Source organism: Ambystoma mexicanum, chromosome 10, assembly GCF_040938575.1.
Source record: "Ambystoma mexicanum isolate Mex_15411 chromosome 10, UKY_AmexF1_1, whole genome shotgun sequence".
Classification (NCBI taxonomy): Eukaryota; Metazoa; Chordata; class Amphibia; order Caudata; family Ambystomatidae; genus Ambystoma; species Ambystoma mexicanum.
The window spans coordinates 859731697-859751093 of NC_090932.1; the positions used below are offsets into that span (position 1 = coordinate 859731697).

The following is a 19397-nucleotide window of genomic DNA, read 5'->3' on the forward strand; positions in this document are numbered from 1 at the left end:
ATACATCTGGGCCCTTGTGTGTCTCATCCGCTCCTTTGGCATCAGATGTTACTCGTAGGCAGACGACACTCAGATCTTGATCCGGCTGGATCTTGATCGGGATGAGATGTCGTCTTGCCTGCAGGGATGTCTGGCGGCTGTGGGAGATTGGATGGACCACAATTGGCTCAAACTGAATGGGGACAAAACTGAGGTGATGGTGGTGGGTTGTCCTCCTGATCCCTCACTTTGTGCGTCTTCATTCTGGCCTTCCTCCCTAGGTCCCCTGCCCACCCCGGTAGACGAGGTTAAAAACCTTGGGGTTATACCAACTGCTTCATTGTTTATGGACAAGCAAGTAACAGCCGTATGTCAAGCGGGTCACTTTCAACTCAAGACACTCAGAAAGGCACTCCATATGATCCCTGCCACTCTGCGCCCTCCTGTAGTGGGGGCTTTGGTGATCCCACGGCTGAACTACTGTAACTCCCTTTATTTGGGTCACCCCAAGGGAGTTATCTGCCGGCTTCAACGGCTTCAAAATCTGGCCGCCTGGGTAGCCACCGGCTCCCCTTATGGAGCCCATATATCTCAAGTACATTGAGCCCTGCATTGGCTTCCGGTAAATCAACGCATTATTTTTAAGTCACTGTGCATTGTGCACCGGGCCATACATGGCCAAGGAGCTGAATATCTTCAGGAGAAATTCTCGCTGTATGTACCTCTTCGGTCCCTCCACTCTGCCTCGGCTGACCTCCTAATGGTGCCAGGTTATAAACGGACCAGGGTTGGAGGACATGCCTTTTCTGTGGCTGCTGCAATCAGCCCTCTAGATAAGCTGCGTATCGTTCCTTTTTACGCATGCATTTATGGTCAATACGGATTATTTCATTTCCTACTGCGTACGCTTTATTTATTCATTAAAAAAAAACATACTTTCCACCACTAGATGGCACTGTAGTGTTTCTTTTGTCATCAGCAGCATAGCAAGCGTGGAGCAGGAATATTTTTTTTTTTAAAAAAAGACGTGATTGAAGGAGCGAGTGGAACCATTTATACAGTGCACATTATAGTGTAAATTGTCCCTTTGCTCTTTAGAAGCATCTAATGGTGCTTTCCTTCAGGCTCCGCGTCAATTACTTTTAATGCAGCAAAGTATATTTTATAAAAAATGTAGTTTCATTGGCTTAAAGCATCTAAACTATCCCACATGTGAACCAGTAACCTGTATTGGCAATGTCCACTGTCGGAGAACTGCCCAAAGTGCCCAGATGCGATTCAGTTGACTGCTGGGCTATAGAAGTCTTAATACTAGTGCTTGCGTTCAGTGTTTTCTTTGCTCTTGTGAATATGTGTGATCCCTCCTGAGACACTCACCTCTTGTGAATATGTGTGAACCCTTCTGAGACACTCTTGCCATCAAAGCATACATGGGATTTACCCTCCACCACGCAATCACACCCTGCACATCGCAAGGCACATCGAGTGGCTGAGGATTAAACACACAGTACATGCAGCTTGTGGTTGCGGCTGAATCCTAAAACCACGGAATAAAATCCATGCCAGCTGTTCGAAGGGAGGGACAATTCCTGGGGAGTGTGGCATGTGACCCCCCTCCAGTTCTCCCCCAGTGCTAGAAAAAAGCAGACACGCGTGTGCCAATTTTGTGTAATTCCGAATGTAAAGGGTGAATGTTTTGTTTGACTACTGATGTGATGCAGTAGTTCTATTGTTTGCTGACAAATAATTCAAGGTACCCATCGATTCTCGTTGGCTGTACCTCTCCACAACTAAATATCACCTGCCCACGTCAGTGGTTCATTCCACTGCGTCCAAGCCATGCTTCAGTTCTGATCAAGCAGCAGCAAAACTGTCCTTAAATAGATTTTGAAATAAAACAGAGTTGTTGAATTAACCATAACCACTGGCATTTCGGTGTGCAGCTTGGAATGCCAGTACTTTTGTCCTGTCCGTGACATTATAAAAGGGATGAGCATATGCATTATGGGGGATGGGGGATGCAAGTCGAACAACTAGTCCGAGAAGCACAGGGGACCACTACATATTTCGACCTTAGTGGGCCACTTCGGTTGGTGGGTTTTACCGTGTTTGTTCCAGACGCAAAATGCTCCATCATTTACTTAAGTGTCCCTGACCTGTCATCACCCCCAGGTTTCATTTTAGATATTGGCCTTGCTGCTCCAGGCAGGGTTGAGGGTACAAGACTTTGTTATTTACAAATATATATATTTTTTAAATCTGCAACTTTTTTCATTAAACCCAAGAAAATCATGAATTCCAAGTAGGTAACGGCCCCAGCGCGAGGCCTGGGACTGGGCAACTTGCCAGGTAGCCCACGGATCCGGGAATTGCAGTCATCGTGGCTTCTCATTATTCAGCATTGCAATGGAGATAGCTCAGTCGGTTGAGCGGAAGAATGAAGCCGCTGAACAGATTTGGACCCATCCTGCAAGCAGCCATAGATTTGAATTTGCAAGGCTCGTTTAGCATTTCATCCTGTCCAAGTTTGTAAAAGGAGTACCATTGTGATGGATAACAGTCGTAGCAATTTCGTAGGATCTAGTGACTGTTCGTCACCCACTGGTGCATCACAAAGCGGTCCACACTTGACTCTGGCAATGCACCCCGCTGCCGATTGGAAGCACCTCCTGCATCCATGGGTGACAAACCCACACAAAGCTCTGAAAGTGCACCCCATCCTGTGCTTCTCCATCTCCAGGAGGCCCCCTGTATAACACTTCCCTGTCTGTCTCTTCTCTTCCAGTGCCCGCGCTACACAGCTTTGCTAGCAAAAAAAATGAGAATAGTCATTACCAATATTTGTGTTCCGATATAGCTCCCCGTGGCTCGTTCCGCTGGCTCCTAAGCACTGCAATAATAGAGTTTACTACCCAATCAAATGGTACCCAATGCACCTGGCTTCTGCCCATCACAGAAGGTAGAACTACATATGGATGGGTGAAGGCAACGCTCTTGGCTGTCTGCATGACACCAAAGACCCGAGAGTACAGACGACTTGGGTACTAACTGCATTGGTGCTTTCTCTGCACTGGGGCACATTTGCAGCAAGGGTTAGGCTTGAGGGCCAGTGGCACAGCAGTTGCTTAGTCTCGGTAAGTGATGGCTAGCATGCTAGAGGCTAGAACTGGGGTGCATGACCCGTGCATCTGGCATCGGTGGAGTGATGGATGCACTGGCAGAGCTGGGCTGTGTGTGATCCGAGCTCTTGCGTGCCTGTCTCGCAATAAGGTGCGTTCATGATTTGGTAAATTATACAGTCCTTTGTGTCAAATTCCTCCCGCTCGTAAGCATATACTAATCAATACCACTATGTTTACCCACTCTTGGTACTACATTTATCGAACTGGGGTTGGGAGGGAGGGGTCGGGGATAGTAGGGCCTAGTTGGTGCACGGCTAGAGTACTGGAATAGCAGATGTGCATTAATTGAGAGGTTTATAAATCGGCACTGAAAAAGGCGCCAAGAAGCCGTTACTGTGCATCAGTGCGCCTTGTTAACACAAGCAACCTCAACCCATGGCAGGGGCGCATTGAGACTTGCGTGATACTCCATGCTAGGAAAGCGGGTGTGTACTGGGTAACCCTGTGGTACATCGGTGAGACAACCAGGTACTTGAAGGGCGGGTGGGCACTGGCAGAGTGTGGCTTCCTTTGGCATGACTCAGTTTTTCTGTGCCCTGACATGAAAGGCGGGGAGTTCGGCTCCTAATCCCGCTGCCATGCCCCCTTGTCCTCGATGTGCAATAAGCAGAGCGATACGTGCAGGGGTCATTCTTTGCATACTTTCTCATACTTTTTAATTTGGCGTGAGGGAGTTTAGACGTGGCTGCAATGTCAGCCGCGTCCAAACATCCATCGCACCAAATCAGCTGCGTCAGAAAGGCACCTGCGCTGAAATGGGTGCCAACTTGCTGCGCCAAACCTGCCCGCGGTGAAACAGCGGCACCAAAAGAGGGCGTACCATAGCAAGCGAGCAACACAATAAAGCATGCACCCTTTCCCTAAGCAATGTCTATCGCGTTGTGTGTAACCCTTCACCTCAGACTAATTTACGCTTTTTTTTCGGTCCCCTTCATATTTGGCTTCCTATCCCCCCCATCCCCCACAACCTTGCAACCATAGAAGTTATTAGCGCCTCCGAAATGTTGTTTCTCCATTTCAGTTTCATTCAAAAAACTTCACTCTGGGTAACGTCCAAATGCTGGCACTGCCCATCCGTTCCCACCCACCGTTTAACACAGAGACAAACTGGATATGTACTTGAAAGCAATAGTTGACATTTCCTAAATTTGCGGCTTGACTTGAAAATCAAACTTCGTAGACTTCTTAGAATATTTTTACTATCCTTTATGTTTGTGTTAGATGGCTACGGTTCCTCAAATGGATTTTATGATTTGGTGGTAGGATGACAACATTTTCAAGATATAATACCCTCGGCAGGTCACCAACATAAAAGTAGCACTGCAATTTGACAGTGGCTGTCATGACAGAACTTTAGCAGTTGGGTGAGGAATACAACACATTCCCCTGGATGTTAACTGCGCTGATTTGTAGTGACTGTAAGCATGTTAAAAACAAAGGAACTTTTTCTTTCATTGCTATAAAACCAATTCTCAAGCAGCCTCTGTGGCACAATCAGTTAATTCATGTGATAGGTGTTCGAGCTCACCATGGGACGTAAGAGACCTAGTTTAAGTGTTCATTTTAATGTAAAACTACCAAGCTATTCTAATGTTTATTTAATTTTGAACTGTTATGTGGACTTGTTGGTAAATGAGCATTGTGCATCGAGATGTGAAGATTTACTCTTCCAGCAGTGACAGCTGGCATGCTGCCAGTGGTCACCCCCACCAAAACCAGTATAGGGCTTTAAAACAATAATGAAAACGAGCTTGTGTGGTGGATGGCCCAATTCCGGGACGTCTGGTCACCCTACGTGGGGGTGGGCACACCACAGATGTGTATGTGTTGGATACGTTTTACTCTCTTGCAGAGGAGAAAACTCATTTTTACTCTCTTGAAATTGCATTTACTCTCTAATTTGAAAAAGCATGCGTAAAATACTCCCACCTCAAAATCTTATCTGGAGCACTGGCCGCAATATTGTGGAATAGCCTTCCGATGACCATAAAGAAAACTCATAGCTACTTAGCGTTCAGGAAGGCCATAAAAACTCTTCTTTTCTAGGTCTCCGTGGCTTCACTAGGATCCTCTCAACTCAGCGCCATGATACTTTTGGGTGACCGCACGCTTTACAAGTTGGACTAACAAAACATAACATGACATGATATTACAGTATTATAGAATGCGAGCAGCTTTTCAGGCTACATGGTCGACATTTCCTTCAGAAGCTAACTCTGATCCCTGTTTGTGTTACAATTCTACGAGCCTCCCCCCCCCCCCAACCTCCTCAAGTACTATGCATCTACTCTGCATAAGCTTGTATGTAGAATCATACCTGATCACCCTCCTAAATCCCAAGCTAAATGGACAAGAGATGGGAATAGTTTCTTACCTGTAACTCCATTTCTCCAGCATTGGTATCTTTCATGGATTCACATGCTTAGAATATTCCCCGTCGTCAGGCTGGGAATCCCTGGTACATTATATAGACCCTTTCCCGTAGGAAAGCTTTTTCGACGCTTATGCGTCCTATCCACCTCGTTTTGTATCATGCGTGCCCGCGCCGTCAGGGCGTCATGATATAAATACAGGCCGCCCCCGCGCTCCCTCAGATTTCGGCCCCCAAAGTAGTGGGGGAACCGGTTTGCATGTTCAGGGGAGGCAGGTGGGCGCATGTGAATCCATGAAAGATACCAATGCTGGAGAAATGGAGTTACAGGTAAGAAACTATTCCCTTCTCCAGCATTGGATCTTTCATGGATTCACATGCTTAGAATAGATTACACAGCAGTACCACCCCCAAAGAGGAGCCGTGCATGCAAACCCATATACTTTGTTCGCAGAGCCCGTTCCCTATGATCGTGTATGCATCAGTAATAGTTAACACAGGAAAACGAACCACATACAGTCACAAATTCCATAGGATGCAACCCCTCAGCCGGGGCTTACCTTACTGGAATAGGTGTCGAAGCACCGCCTGCCCCATCCGGGTATCTTCGGCATGTTGCTGCGACAGGCAGTAATGGCGGGTAAAGGTGTGTGTAGCCGCCCAGGTAGCCGCCATGCAGATGTCCCCCAGAGGGACTCCGGCCCACAGTGCCGTCGACGATGCCGCTGCTCTAGTTGAGTGAGCTCTTGGCCGTCGCAGAAGAGGTTTCCCTGCCCTAGAATGGCAGTACGAAATGGTAGATGACACCCATTTTGACAGTCCTTGTTTCGAAATGGCTTTTCCTTTAGCACCCAAACCATAGGCCACGAACAGCTGTCTTGTTTCTCTGAACGGTTGTGTTCGATGGAGATAAAACTTAAGGGCCCTTTTTACATCCAATGTGTGTAGCATGCGCTCCGCTCCCGAGCATGTCTCCGGACAAAACGTAGGCAACACAATAGAGGAGTGTTTATGGAACACCGAAGGAGCTTTAGGTATAAACTGCGGGTTAGTGGCTAGGACTACCTTGTTCTTGAAAAATCGTAATTAGAGCCTGAACTTCTGAAATACGTCGTGCTGAAGTGATGGCCACTAGGAAGGCCAATTTCCACGACAGAAAATTTAGAGACGATGATGACATTGGCTCAAAAGGAGGCTTCATAAGAGATGTTAAGACCAGATTGAGGCTCCACTCCGGCGGAAATTTCTTCTCTGGCGGGAAACTCCGAAAGAGGCCTTTAAGGAAGTGTTTAATCAGGCGGTCGCTGAACAAAGGTGCCGAGTGCCGTCGACGAGTAAACCTGGAAATGGCTGCTAGGTGTACTTTTATTGAAGATACCGACAGGCCCTTTTGGGCTAAGAGCAGCAAGTATGGAAGGAGCTGTTCTGGCTTAATCGATTGCGGGGCCAAGCCTGGTTGATCCTCACACCATTGACAGAAACTTTTCCATTTGTACGCGTATGAGGCGTTTGTGGAAGGTGCTCTTGCCGCTTGTAGGATACGCCGACAGTCCTCCGGAATCGTTAGCCGACCAAATTCGGCGAAGTCAGGAGACAGGCCGTCAACTGGAGGCTGTCCGGGTCGTGATGCCAAACAACACCGTCCTGTCGAGACAGAAGGTCGGGGGTCTTCTTGAATCTCATCGGTTCCGCCGCCGCTAAGTGTAGCAGGTCTGAAAACCACACCTGTCTGGGCCAGTATGGGGCCACCAGAATTACACGACATGGGTACCTGAGGATCCATTGCAATGTCCTCCGGACCAGGGGAAATGGAGGGAATGCGTACATGAAATTGTTCGTCCATGGGAAGGAGAACGCATCCCCCAGAGAGCCCTTCTGAGGCCATCTGCTTGCGTACTGATGGCATTTTTTGTTGTTCTTCGTTGCAAACAGGTCTATGGGCGGGTGTCCCCATTTCTTGAATACTTGTTGTAGTTGCTGGTCGTTCAGTACCCACTCGTGAACTTCGTTCATTTCTCTGCTGAGGGCATCTGCTTCCACGTTTCTCACGCCTGGCAGGTGGAACGCTAAGATTTTCATGTTGTGTTGAATGGCCCAATGCCAGATTTTCTGTGCCTCCGTCGATAGGGATCTGGAACGTGTCCCTCCTTGCTTTCTCAAGTAGAACATCGTAGTGGTGTTGTCCGTCATGACACGCACCACCGAGTCCCTCAGTTGCGGAAGAAAAGATTTTAGAGCCCATCGCACAGCTCTCAATTCTAGCAGGTTGATATGCAGGGAGGACTCCTGCAAGGACCACAGGCCCTGTACCTGTAACATATCCAGATGAGCTCCCCATCCGCTCAGCGATACATCTGTCACCACCGTCTTTTGAAACTCTGGTTCCAGAAGAGGCATCCCTTTCGTTAGATGAGTAGACACTCTCCACCAGCCGAGTGCTTGAACTAGTTGTTCGTCGACGACCAGTTTGTCGGACCAGCGACCTCGGCTCTGCGCCCAACGGTCCGCTAGAAATTCCTGGCAAGGCCTCATAAACAGACGGCAGTTGTTTATTAGCGGAATGCAGGACGACATGGTCCCTAGCAGGGACATGTACTTGCGCACTGAGACCTTGGTACCGCCTCTCCATTCCGAAGCCTTGTTTTGAAGTTTCTGAATTCTTTTGCTGGATGGTCTCACCAGGCTTGTGTGTGTATGAAACTCCGCTCCTAGGAAGACCAAGGTCCTCGAAGGCTCTACGGAGGACTTGTTGAAGTTGATTGCGAAGCCCAGTTCCTGTAAGAGGGACATTGTGGCTCGTAGACTGTCTCGTGTTTGTTCCTTGGATGAACCTCTGACCAGCCAGTCGTCCAGATATGGATAGACATGATGACCGTCCTTCCTTAAATGGGCCGCTATAGGGGCCAAGCACTTGGTGAACGTCCTGGGGGAGGACTTGAGCCCGAAAGGGAGGACCTTGAACTGAAAATGCTTTTTCCCCGACGACGAATCTTAAATATCTCCTGTGTCGTGGGCGTATTGGAATGTGAAAATAAGCATCTTGAAGGTCTAGTGATGATAGATAATCCATGGGTTGCACCGACCTGATAACCTCTTGGAGCTTTAGCATTTTGAATTTTAGGCTCTTTAGCCACTTGTTGAGTACCCTCAGGTCGAGAATGGGCCTCCATTTGCCGTTTGGCTTTTTTACAACAAAGAACCTGGAATAAACTCCTTGTCCTTCCTGTGCTACAGGAACTCTCTCTACCGCCCCTTTTTGCAACATAAGCGCCGCCTCTTGTCGTAGGACTCGGAGGTGGGGCTGTGTCGAGAATAAAGGAGGAAGACGCGGAGGCTTGTCTTTGAATTGCAGCGCATGACCCATGCGAATTGTGTCTAGGACCCATCGATCTGTGGTGATGCATTTCCATCGGTCGAAGTGATGAGAGACTCGACCCCCCAGGACGTTCCGAAGGCCGTCATTGGTTGTTGGTTTGCTTGGTCTTCGTCGACGACTGACCCGAGCCTCGCCGTCTGGAGGCCTGATAATCCCTGCTTCCACGAGCCGACTGGGACGCTCGTCTGAACCCTTGTGAAGAGTAAGAGGGCCTGTTGAATCCACGGTCCCTCGAGGCTCCAAAGCGGGAGTTTCCAGAAGCACCCCTGAAGGGGCGAAAAGAACGAAAATTTCTACCCGTTTGCAGGGCGCCGAGGGACCTAGCAGTATCCGTGTCTTCTTTCATCCCTTTCAGCGCTTCATCAACCTTTTCGCCAAACAGGTGTTCCCCTTCGCATGGCATGTCAAGGACTTTGTACTGTACTTCAGGACGGAAAGTAGTACATTTGAGCCACGCTTGCCGACGAAGCACTACTCCATGGTTGATTTGTTTGAACCCAGATTCTGCTAGGTCAACTGCGATATTGATAGCGTGGTTCGAGGCCTCTTCGCCATCCCGCACCAGTAACATAGCTGCTTTCCGGTGTTCGTCTGGCAGGTGTTCTAGGATAGGGGCTAATTTGTGCCACATTTCCCTATCATATCGTGACACGATTGCTAAGGAATTGGCTGCTCTTACTGTCGTCGCTCCGACCGAGAGCACCTTCTTTCCAAAGGCGTCCTGTCTCCTAGCCTCGCTTTCAGGTGGCGTTGAACATTGTTGCTGGACCCTGGCCTTCCTAGCCGCTGCCGCTGACACCACCGAGTCAGACAGAGGCTGTGATGTTAGACATTTTGGAGTGGACTCCGGAGCTTTACACTTTTTCTCGATCCGTCCCTTTATGGCCGGCTCCGAGAACGGATGGCGCATCGTTTTGAGACCTTCTTGCCACACGTGGTCCAGGATTGGGATGGCAAAAACCGATTTTCTCCTTTGACCCATATGGTCAAAAAGGAAACAGTCTTTCTTCTGCTCCTCCGGAATCAAGCCGAATTCGGAACAAGCTTTCCCCATCATTGCATGGAAGGCTCCCACATCATCCGGGGGAGATGGCTGTAACTGGCTCCTCGTAGACTCTACCTCTACATCAGAGTTCCATGTCGGGTCCCTCGAAGGTGACAGGGAGATGTCTGACCCTGAGTCACCCAGTACAGAATCGGACTCCGACAACTCACCCTCCTCTTGCGCTCGAGGACGATCTTTTACTGCCTGGGGAGCCGATGGGTGTTTCGTCGTCGATCGAGCCGTGCAAGTTTGCTCGTCGACGGAAGGTACAGACAGAAGTGACGATGACGTCCCGGGCTGAGGGAACTGCGTATCCAGCCGCTGCAGGAGCTTCTGAAGAGTATTAAGCACATCCAGAGACAAAACCGTCTGGGGGGTAAATAACGTGGACGATATCGGTACCACACCCCCGTTTGCACTCGTCGCCGTCGTAGTCGACGTGGAAGGCCGTAAGCCTAAATCCGATGGTTGCAGAACCAGATCACCTTCTCCTTCCGCCGAGCCGGCCGTGTCTGGCTGCAGTAAGACCTCCGGGGGGATCGGGTCATAGACCTCGGGCAGCAAGCCATGGACTGAGTCTCCGTCGACGGGGGAATCCCCACCGCTGCTGCTTGAACGGTAATAGGCATCGTCAATGACACCGAGGTCGACGAGCAAGTCGTCGTCGTCGTCGAGCCCTTAGACTTCGTCGTCGATTTGGATGCCGACTTCCCGGCTGAGGCTTCCCGACTCATGGAAGACCTGGGACGGTCCCCTGAGGAGGATTTCGACAGCGCTAGCCTCTCCGTCTTAGATGATGAGGAGGAGGAGGACTTTTTATGTGATGAGGAGGAACCATCCTGTTTCCTCTTATGCTTGTCCTCAGAGCGCATTTCAGCTGGCCGTACCTTCTTCGATGGAGGTTCCGACCTACCCCTGGAGGCCGTGGAGCCAACTTCCGAAGCCGGGTAGGCCCCTGCTCCGTCATTAAGCCAGTCGACCAGCCTTCTTTTTCGTTCCTTAAGGGTTTTTTGGGAGAAACCCTGACAAATTTCACATGTATCCGCCGAGTGGCGCGGGTGGAGACAGTAGATACAGTCCATGTGGCCATCACCTTCATAAACCTTTTTGAGGCCACAGGTTGCACACGGGCGAAATAACGCTTTTCCAGACATAATTCGCCAGAATTTGAACTTCGCCGAAGCGAAACAGACAAAAACAACCTAGTTTTCACTAGTAGTAAAACGCGAGGATCCCACTACTTTGAAAGACGGTTGAAATCTGAGGGAGCGCGGGGGCGGGGCCTGTATTTATATCATGACGCCCTGACGGCGCGGGCACGCATGATACAAAACGAGGTGGATAGGACGCATAAGCGTCGAAAAAGCTTTCCTACGGGAAAGGGTCTATATAATGTACCGGGGATTCCCAGCCTGACGACGGGGAATATTCTAAGCATGTGAATCCATGAAAGATCCAATGCTGGAGAAATAAGCATTAACATATCCGATGACTTGTGGCAAGCTATGTGTTTTCTGACCAACGAAGTCTCTGTGAATTCACGCTTCAGGCTTTTTCAATTGAACATTTTAAACTAATGGCACCACACCCCCAGGTAGAATGAGGCTATATGTGCTGGATAGCATGGTCACATGTCCCAGATGCAACTCAGATGAGGCCATGTATTTGCACATGAGGTGGTCTTGTCCCATACTAGAGAAATTCTGGAGCGAGCTGACTTCCACATTGGCAGCTATTACAGGAGTGAGTCTTCAGCCTACACCAGATACATGTCTCTTTAACCTGTTTGGTAAAATACCCAAGTAAGCCCACATTTTTAAATGTTGGCTTCCTCTTAGCCAAGAGATGCATTCTACATAACTGGACACACAGCAGGCCCCCAGACAAAGGCCAATGGATTAAAGACATATTTTGGTCCAATGATGCTGAGGAAATAAGTCTGACGATATCGCCTCCATCCTCCCACCAGAAGGACATATGGTCGGACTTTAAAGCATTCCTCCTTAGTTCCAACTTGACAACTAGCCAATCTGAACTGAAAACATGAGTACATTGTTATAATGCCATGATGCCTACTCCCGGGAAGCCAGTTCAGGGCCAGGGTCCCGGAAAGCAGACATCATGTCCCCAGGGAGGGACCCAGCAACCCCTTATAGGGGCTCTTTGGACATTGTCCTGGCGCATTTGGCGCCAGGCTCATAGAAGGCATCAGTCCTGGCACCATAGGCGCCAGGCTCATTATGGGAGTGCTTGGATGGACTTACCTGATGCAGACCATGCTGCCGGATCGAGACCTCCTTGAGGTCTGAAAGGGACTATTTTACCTATGGGACTATTTTACCACTCGGGCGTGGCTGAGGAAGAATACTTACCTGTAACTACTTTGGGGGCTATTTAAACCATGTCCAGACAGCAGCTCACGCTTCGCGTTGTTCTGCATCTAGCAGCTAGACGCTCACCGTGTCTGCTCCTGCATCCTGGCTCCAGCCACGCCCGCCTGCAACCCGGAACACCTGAAAAGGAAGGAAATGAGAGAAAGGTGAATAATTGAACTTTACCTACCTCCATCCGGAGTCCGGAACCATCACTCCGACGATCCTGAGAAAAGACATTATTTTTAGAAGCGCATCGCATCGCTCGCTGCAGCGCCGGGTTCCACTCACCTTCACGAGGCGCCCTCGGGCTCTTCAGCCACCATTGGCACCATCCGTCGCCTTTCAGCGCCTAAGGAGAAAAAGAGACAAAACAAAGGTGAGCGAAGGAACAGATTGAGGAAGGCCTGATTCTTCCACCTTAAGACTTACCTGATTTTTGTTGCGACAATCTTTCCACACCTCGGGTCGGCGCCGCTTTCTTGGCACTGCCGTACCCCGGCCCCTAAGGGGAAAAAGAGACAAAACAAAGGTGAGCGAAGGAACAGATTAAGGAAGGCCTGATTCTTCCACCTTAAGACTTACCTGATTATTGTTGGGACAATCTTTCCTCACCTCGGGTCGGCGCCGCTTCTTTGGCACTTCCATACCCCGGCCCCCAAGGGGAACAAGACACACGCATTAGTGGGTGAAAGCAAGATCACTAAGGGAACCATCCATCAAAAAGAGTGACCAGAGTTACCTTCGGCGAATCCATTCCTCTACGCGGATTCTTCATCCTACATCTGAAATAGAGAAAAGGACAAAGGACAATTAAGGCTTGAACTTTTGCAACTGAATACTTACAGCCTCATATCGGAAAAGTCAAGCGGAGTTGAATACTCACCAAACCCGAGATCCAGTGAAGTAACTGGAAATCAACGCGCCCCTGCATCAGAAGCAGGATGGAGAGCTCGTCCTTTCAGACTCTAAGGTGAGACTCTACGGGGAATCGCGGAGGGGGTTCGAGGAGTGTGAGAGGGGGAAGGGGGGGAATCCAACACATTATCCAGCAGACAGTTAATCCCCTTTTCCATCTACAGAAGGATTCTTCTACGGGCCAGACAGGCGAGGTTTGGGGGTCCGGTCCAGTCCGTCTTCCGAGTCCTGCGCATCACCTTAGAAGAGGTCATAGTAGTCCAGAACAGATCGGCGCCTCCGTGGGAATCAGGTGAGCGTTACATATAATAAATCTGTCCTAATCTCCCATGCTGGGTACTTTGATGGTTTGATACTTTTGCAAAATGTTCTCTTATGTGCTCCTTCTCACTATTTCACCACTAGAATTGATATGGAAAGTGCTGAGTATATAAATAAAATTCATAAATACGGAATATCTGCTATTAAGGGGAGCAGGCACTATTTTTATACAAAGTTACTCAATACAGAACAAATGAATATCATATTGTGGAGGAACCTTGCAAACCTAATTGATGTATTAAGGATAATAATTGCATATGGAAGACGAACAAAATTTGAGACTGACCAACCGTAAAGTGTGAGACCCCAAGTTTACAGGTATTTGCATTTCTAAAGTATACTAACTTGGACCTAAATATTGCAACCTAATATAGAATGAGGTGATCAGTAAGAACTAATGAAACAGCTGTGAAACACATAGTGAGTGCGAACTACACAGTCACCTGCAGGATTGGATTACGATATTTCATGATTTTTGAGGAATTATGGGATTACCCACTGAAGTTTACAAATATGATTATTTATTACACTATGGTGCTCATTTAAATGAGCCCTTAAACCCTGGCTGCATTCTCATCCACAGACTGTGGATTTTGATCATTTCCCGGTCAGGGCGATAAAAGGCATGGAAATCCGGGTGGTTTCTGGGTTCCCATGCATTTTATTCTGTGGCCAGGAAATGATCGGCAATGGTGGCCACCATGTACATGCATGGTGGCCGTCTTTAAAGTGAAGCCTTATGGATTCTGCCTGCTTTTTCAGTTGTAAAAAGGCAAGAGAAAATCCAGAGGGTCTCAAGCCTCTTCGCCCACATCAAAATTAGATATGGACAGACTTTTTCCTCTCACCGATCGGGGAAACCCGAAGAGCCTATTTTCCTGGTCCATGTCCTGTTCAAGCAGTTAAAGCCTTGTAAAAAAAGATCTGTGAGAACACACAGAGAGCTTGTCACTGCATGTTTTCCTGATCCATGAAATGTGGCGCCTCTGGCAAAATGAAGCAATTTGTGGCACACATGACTAGAAAAAACCTCACAGAACCTCATAGAAATTAAACTACCATTTGTAGTCACCCATAATCATTTTCTATTGTGATTACGGTGATGAAAAGATCATGATTGGGAATGTGAGAACTCATGTTTTAGAACCCATATTGTTGACTAAACGCAAAACTCACACATTTTTAAAAGCTTTATAAAGTAGTTGAAGAAATAGCCAAACTATCCTCAGTGAGATAACTACTCAAATAGATACATTATATATATGAAGTCTACATACCTTCTGCAACTGTGTCCTCCATGTCTGTGTCTGTTGTGAATTCTGGATGTTGTAGATGGTCCTCTAGTTCTGACTCCTGACAAGTGATGCTCATGACTTGCTTCTCAGATAGGAGCCTTGTTTTATCATGTTTCTTGACTAAGAGAGAGTACCGGTTTACCTTTTGTGATAAATGAAACAATTAAACTAGAGATATAACGGCACAAAAAAAATGAATACAATGTACAATGTATGTTATAATACAAAACTAACATTCCTGATTATCAAGTTTCATTTACTATTTCTTATTTTCAAACATAGTAATAATACATGTTGAAATATGTGGGTTATTCAAGTAATAAACATAATTTAATACTTCAATTATTGATCCAGTGGGTGAATCCACCAAACACACAGCCTCCAATGGTGGAGGGTGGTGTTGGAGCATTATAGCGTTGGAGACTGCTGATTGGTGCAGTGATGAGGTTTGAAGACTTCAGGAAGTGGGCGAGCAGAATGAGGAGAAAGGTGGTGCAGAGCATGTTCTTCTCAGAGCATGGACCATTAAATCTGGTACTAGTGTTTGTTTGTTTGTTTTATTCACTTATAATGCGCACCAGACCCGAAGATAGCCGGGCGCAGCAGTACAGAAAATGTGAGGCTGAAGTTACAGGTTAATGGAATACATGCAAAACACAAGAGGCCTCATCACGAATTGGGTGGCAACGCCGGCACTATTACTGCTAGATCCTATTAGCCCTATCGCCAAACCCCTGGTGCTATTAGCGCCGGATCGCGGGTTTGGCGGAACGGTTAGTGCCCATTCCCCATTGGGCCCATTCGCGAATTCCCCATTCCCCATTGGGCCCAATGGGGAAAATATGTGGGAAATCCGCCGGCGGTAATAGTGCTGAAAATCGGCAAATATGACGCTGATTTCCCCAGCTCAGAGCTGAGGGGAAATCCGCCATGGCCATGATCTGGCAGACCCTTAAATGCGGCGATAATAGCGCTACCGCCGCATTTAAGGGTTACCGCCAAACTCGTGATGAGGCCCAATATATTTACAGGGCATAGAAAGTAAATTGCAGATTCCATGCATGCATAGTAGGTACAGAGTACAATGAGAACAGTATATGTACAGGCACTAAGAGGACATTAGCTCATCGGCCAGAGGGGCAAAATGAAAATGTACACAAGAGCAACAAATAGGCAGGTCTGTGGCATGGCTATGCTAGGAGGTCTCGAGGAGATACGTTTCAGCTAGTGGGCTCGTCATTGGCAGACTTCAACAGATTAATGTAGTTGGATCTGAATTTCAGAAAGGGCTGCTCCTCACGTAAAGGGTGAGGCAGGGAATTCCATAATTGGGCCGCTCGAACCTGGAAGCTACCTCCCCCCGCCTTAGTTAGCCTGAGTTTATTGCTTAAATAATAATCTTAGAATAGAATATGCTAGCCTTGCTTGTACTTCATCAACTTTTTGAGGCAGAGAACTGCCTTGCAGCAATCACCAATGGTGAAAAACTCAATTCTCAAAATATTGGTGAGTCACCTTCTAAAGCAAAAGAGGGTTAGGCTGAGAAGGTAAAATGAAAATTGCGTTTGCACCAGAATTCTGGTGTGGACTCCTAAGTATTATTGCTTCAAATTCCTCCTTTTTGCAATGCAATGCAAAAATAATATTGTGTAGGTCCACACTGCTACACTTGAACCCAGCTGTGGTTTATGAAACCCCACACTCTGGTGAGTATGTGCATACAATGCCCATGACTACCTTTGCACATGTCCAGCAAACCAATATGCCTGATGAAAGCAGTAGGCACTGTTTAAGATCTGACCGAGTAAGCCCTAAGAACATCGGGGTAAGGCTGTGTGTCACTGTCCTAAAGCACAGCAATTCACTGTTGGAACTAATTGGAAATCGAATATTCAAATAGCCTTCCAATAGAGTTTGGCAAACATTAACAAACAGCTTCTTCAACGTTATCTGGGCTTTTTTCAAACTAGATCCCTAAAGAGTCTTTTACATCTAGCATGTTTAGCAGTTCCTCCACAATGGAAGAATGGAACATAACAAAACAAACACTGGCAACACCAATAGATTTGGTGTGTGTGCTTTTCCTGAATTTTACATTTGTAGGCAAGTATGCCATAAATACTTGGGCTCTATGCCAATAACTCCAAAAATGTCTGCAAATGAGTGCTTGCAGAAAAATAACACTAGAAGGGAATAGTTTCTTACCTGTAACTCCATTTCTCCAGCATTGGTATCTTTCATGGATTCACATGCTTAGAATATTCCCCGTAGTCAGGCTGGGAACCCGCGGTACCTTCATAAAGAAGTTTTCCATAGGACAAATTTCAACACTTCTGTGTCCTATCTACGTCGTTTTGGGCCGCTTACGCATGCCCCAATAGGATGTAGCGGTATATAAGCCCCGCCCCCCCGGCTCCCATCAGATTTTAAGCCCCCAAAGTAGGATGGGGTACATATAGTTTGCATGTAGGGTAGGCCAGCGGGCGCATGTGAATCCATCAGAAAAAAAAAAAACAGAAAAAAGCGTACATATACCACTAGCTACCCACCTCTAACACACCGAAAGGTGGCTACTTGTCAGAAATTTACCTCACAGTAGGAATTTCATAGGATTATATCGCCCACCATAGACAAAGAAATGTGTTTCGCATATTTTAATTATTATATCAAACAACATGGTAAAACAACATAAAAAACCTATTTCCAGCGTTCGTTATTTGTAGAAACACAAATGGGCGGAAGAAACAAACACCAAAACATTTGCAATGTACAATTTGCGTGATGTTAGTAATGGTGTATTTTGATCGCATTTTCAATTATACAACAACATGGTATAATAGCGTCAACATTTGAATATGTTTCTAGGGAGAAGGACAACACTGTTGCAGTTTAAAGCTCATCAGTAAAGTCCAACGCCGTCTTCAGGACGCGATAGGTTAAAGAAACACGTTACACTGGCAACATGGCGCCTATGTGTCAGTGTAGTGACCTAAAAAGATAAATAAAAATTGTTTTACTCAAACATGATAAAAACGGTGATGGTGGTGTTTGTGTGCATACAAAACAAGTAGCCAGGTTGCTAACCTTAAAAGTGATTCCTTTTGGTGTGATGGGCAAATCGATTGCATGAATCAATTTAATTGAGGCAGCAGACCAGTCCGTCTTAAGAATTCAAGCTGTAAATCAATACATAAATTTATTTAGATTTTTGTTGAAACAAGTAACATATTGAACCAACAATAGTTACATTTTGATATATGAATCAATCATATTTACCACTTTATGTGTAAGGTAGGGATTTTTGTTTCAAGTCCTGCAGAGAAATTTCAGTGGTGTACCGAGTTTCTATGGTATTCCGGATACTACATGTCCCATAATGCATCATGGAATCTAAAAGAAATGCGAAAAGCCTTTCAATTTCACAGGTTTCACCTGATTTACGTTTCCTTCAAGCATTTAAGTGGCAGGGAGTAACACTTAATTGGCCATAATGATCCCCAAGGCTGTCTTGCATTGTTATGTATTGGGTTAGATATTTTAAACCGCTCGCGCGTCAGTGAATGGCTCTGTATGGGAGACAAAGGCACCAGAGAGTACAATTAGACTCTCTGTACGTTTTTGAGCAACAATCAAGTGTGGCATGGATTTCAAAGCAGGCTTACCTGTCGTGTGTGTGCATTCGCCTTCACAGAATCGCTTTACCCCGTGGCTTTTTCCTTGGTTGAATACTGGTGTAAGCCAAATGTCATTCGTTGACATCGAAAGAGGACTGCCAAGTCCAGTCCATTCGTGTGTGTAATAGGGGAAGGACTATTACCAATGCTGGAGAAATTGAGTTACAGGTAAGAAACTATTCCCTTCTCCAGCATTGGACCTTTCATGGATTCACATGCTTAGAATAGATTGTATAGCAGTACTCCTGATTTTGGCGGTGTGAATGCAAACCAATAAAATCCCAACCACATATTTTCTCTTTTTTTTTTTTTTTTTTTTTTTAAACGTCAGTGGTTACACGCTAGCTTGAAAAGAATAACAACAACCATAATATATATATATATATATATATACATATATATACATACATACACATATACATAGATTAAAGGACATTCCCCTGAACAGGGCTTAACTCACTGAAACAGATGCTGTAGGACTGCTTGTTCCATCTGTACATCGTCTGCATGCTGCCGTTCGAGGCAATAATGGCAGGTAAATGTGTATGGCACCGACCAGGATGTCGCCTGACAGATATCTCCCAGCGGAATTCGGGCCCACAACGCTGCCGAAGATGAATTTGATCTCGTGGACTGGGCTCTCGGACGCCTTTCCAGCGACCTCCCTGCTTTCGAGTGACAAAAGGCAATCGTCGACGAGACCCATCGAGCTAGTCCTTGTTTTGAGATCGCCTTTCCTTTTGTCGACGGTCCATAGGCATAATAACCGGTTGTTTTGAATTTCTAAATTGCTGAGTACGATGAAGGTAAAACTTTAGAGCTGTTTTCACATCTAGTGTATGGAGAGCTTTTTCAGCGACCAAT

The 19397-nt window shown here is 46.8% G+C and overlaps 1 protein-coding gene across 7 annotated transcripts in view; it reads right to left on the reverse strand.

Annotated features, from left to right (window-relative positions):
* Positions 1-19397, reverse strand: part of PHC3 (polyhomeotic homolog 3) — a 1926480-nt gene that overhangs the window by 464448 nt on the left and 1442635 nt on the right. For all 7 annotated transcript variants that reach the window (XM_069618558.1, XM_069618559.1, XM_069618556.1 and 4 more), the window contains one exon: positions 14842-15001. In XM_069618558.1, coding sequence (XP_069474659.1) covers positions 14842-15001 — 160 coding nt within the window. The remainder of the gene's footprint in view (positions 1-14841; positions 15002-19397) is intronic.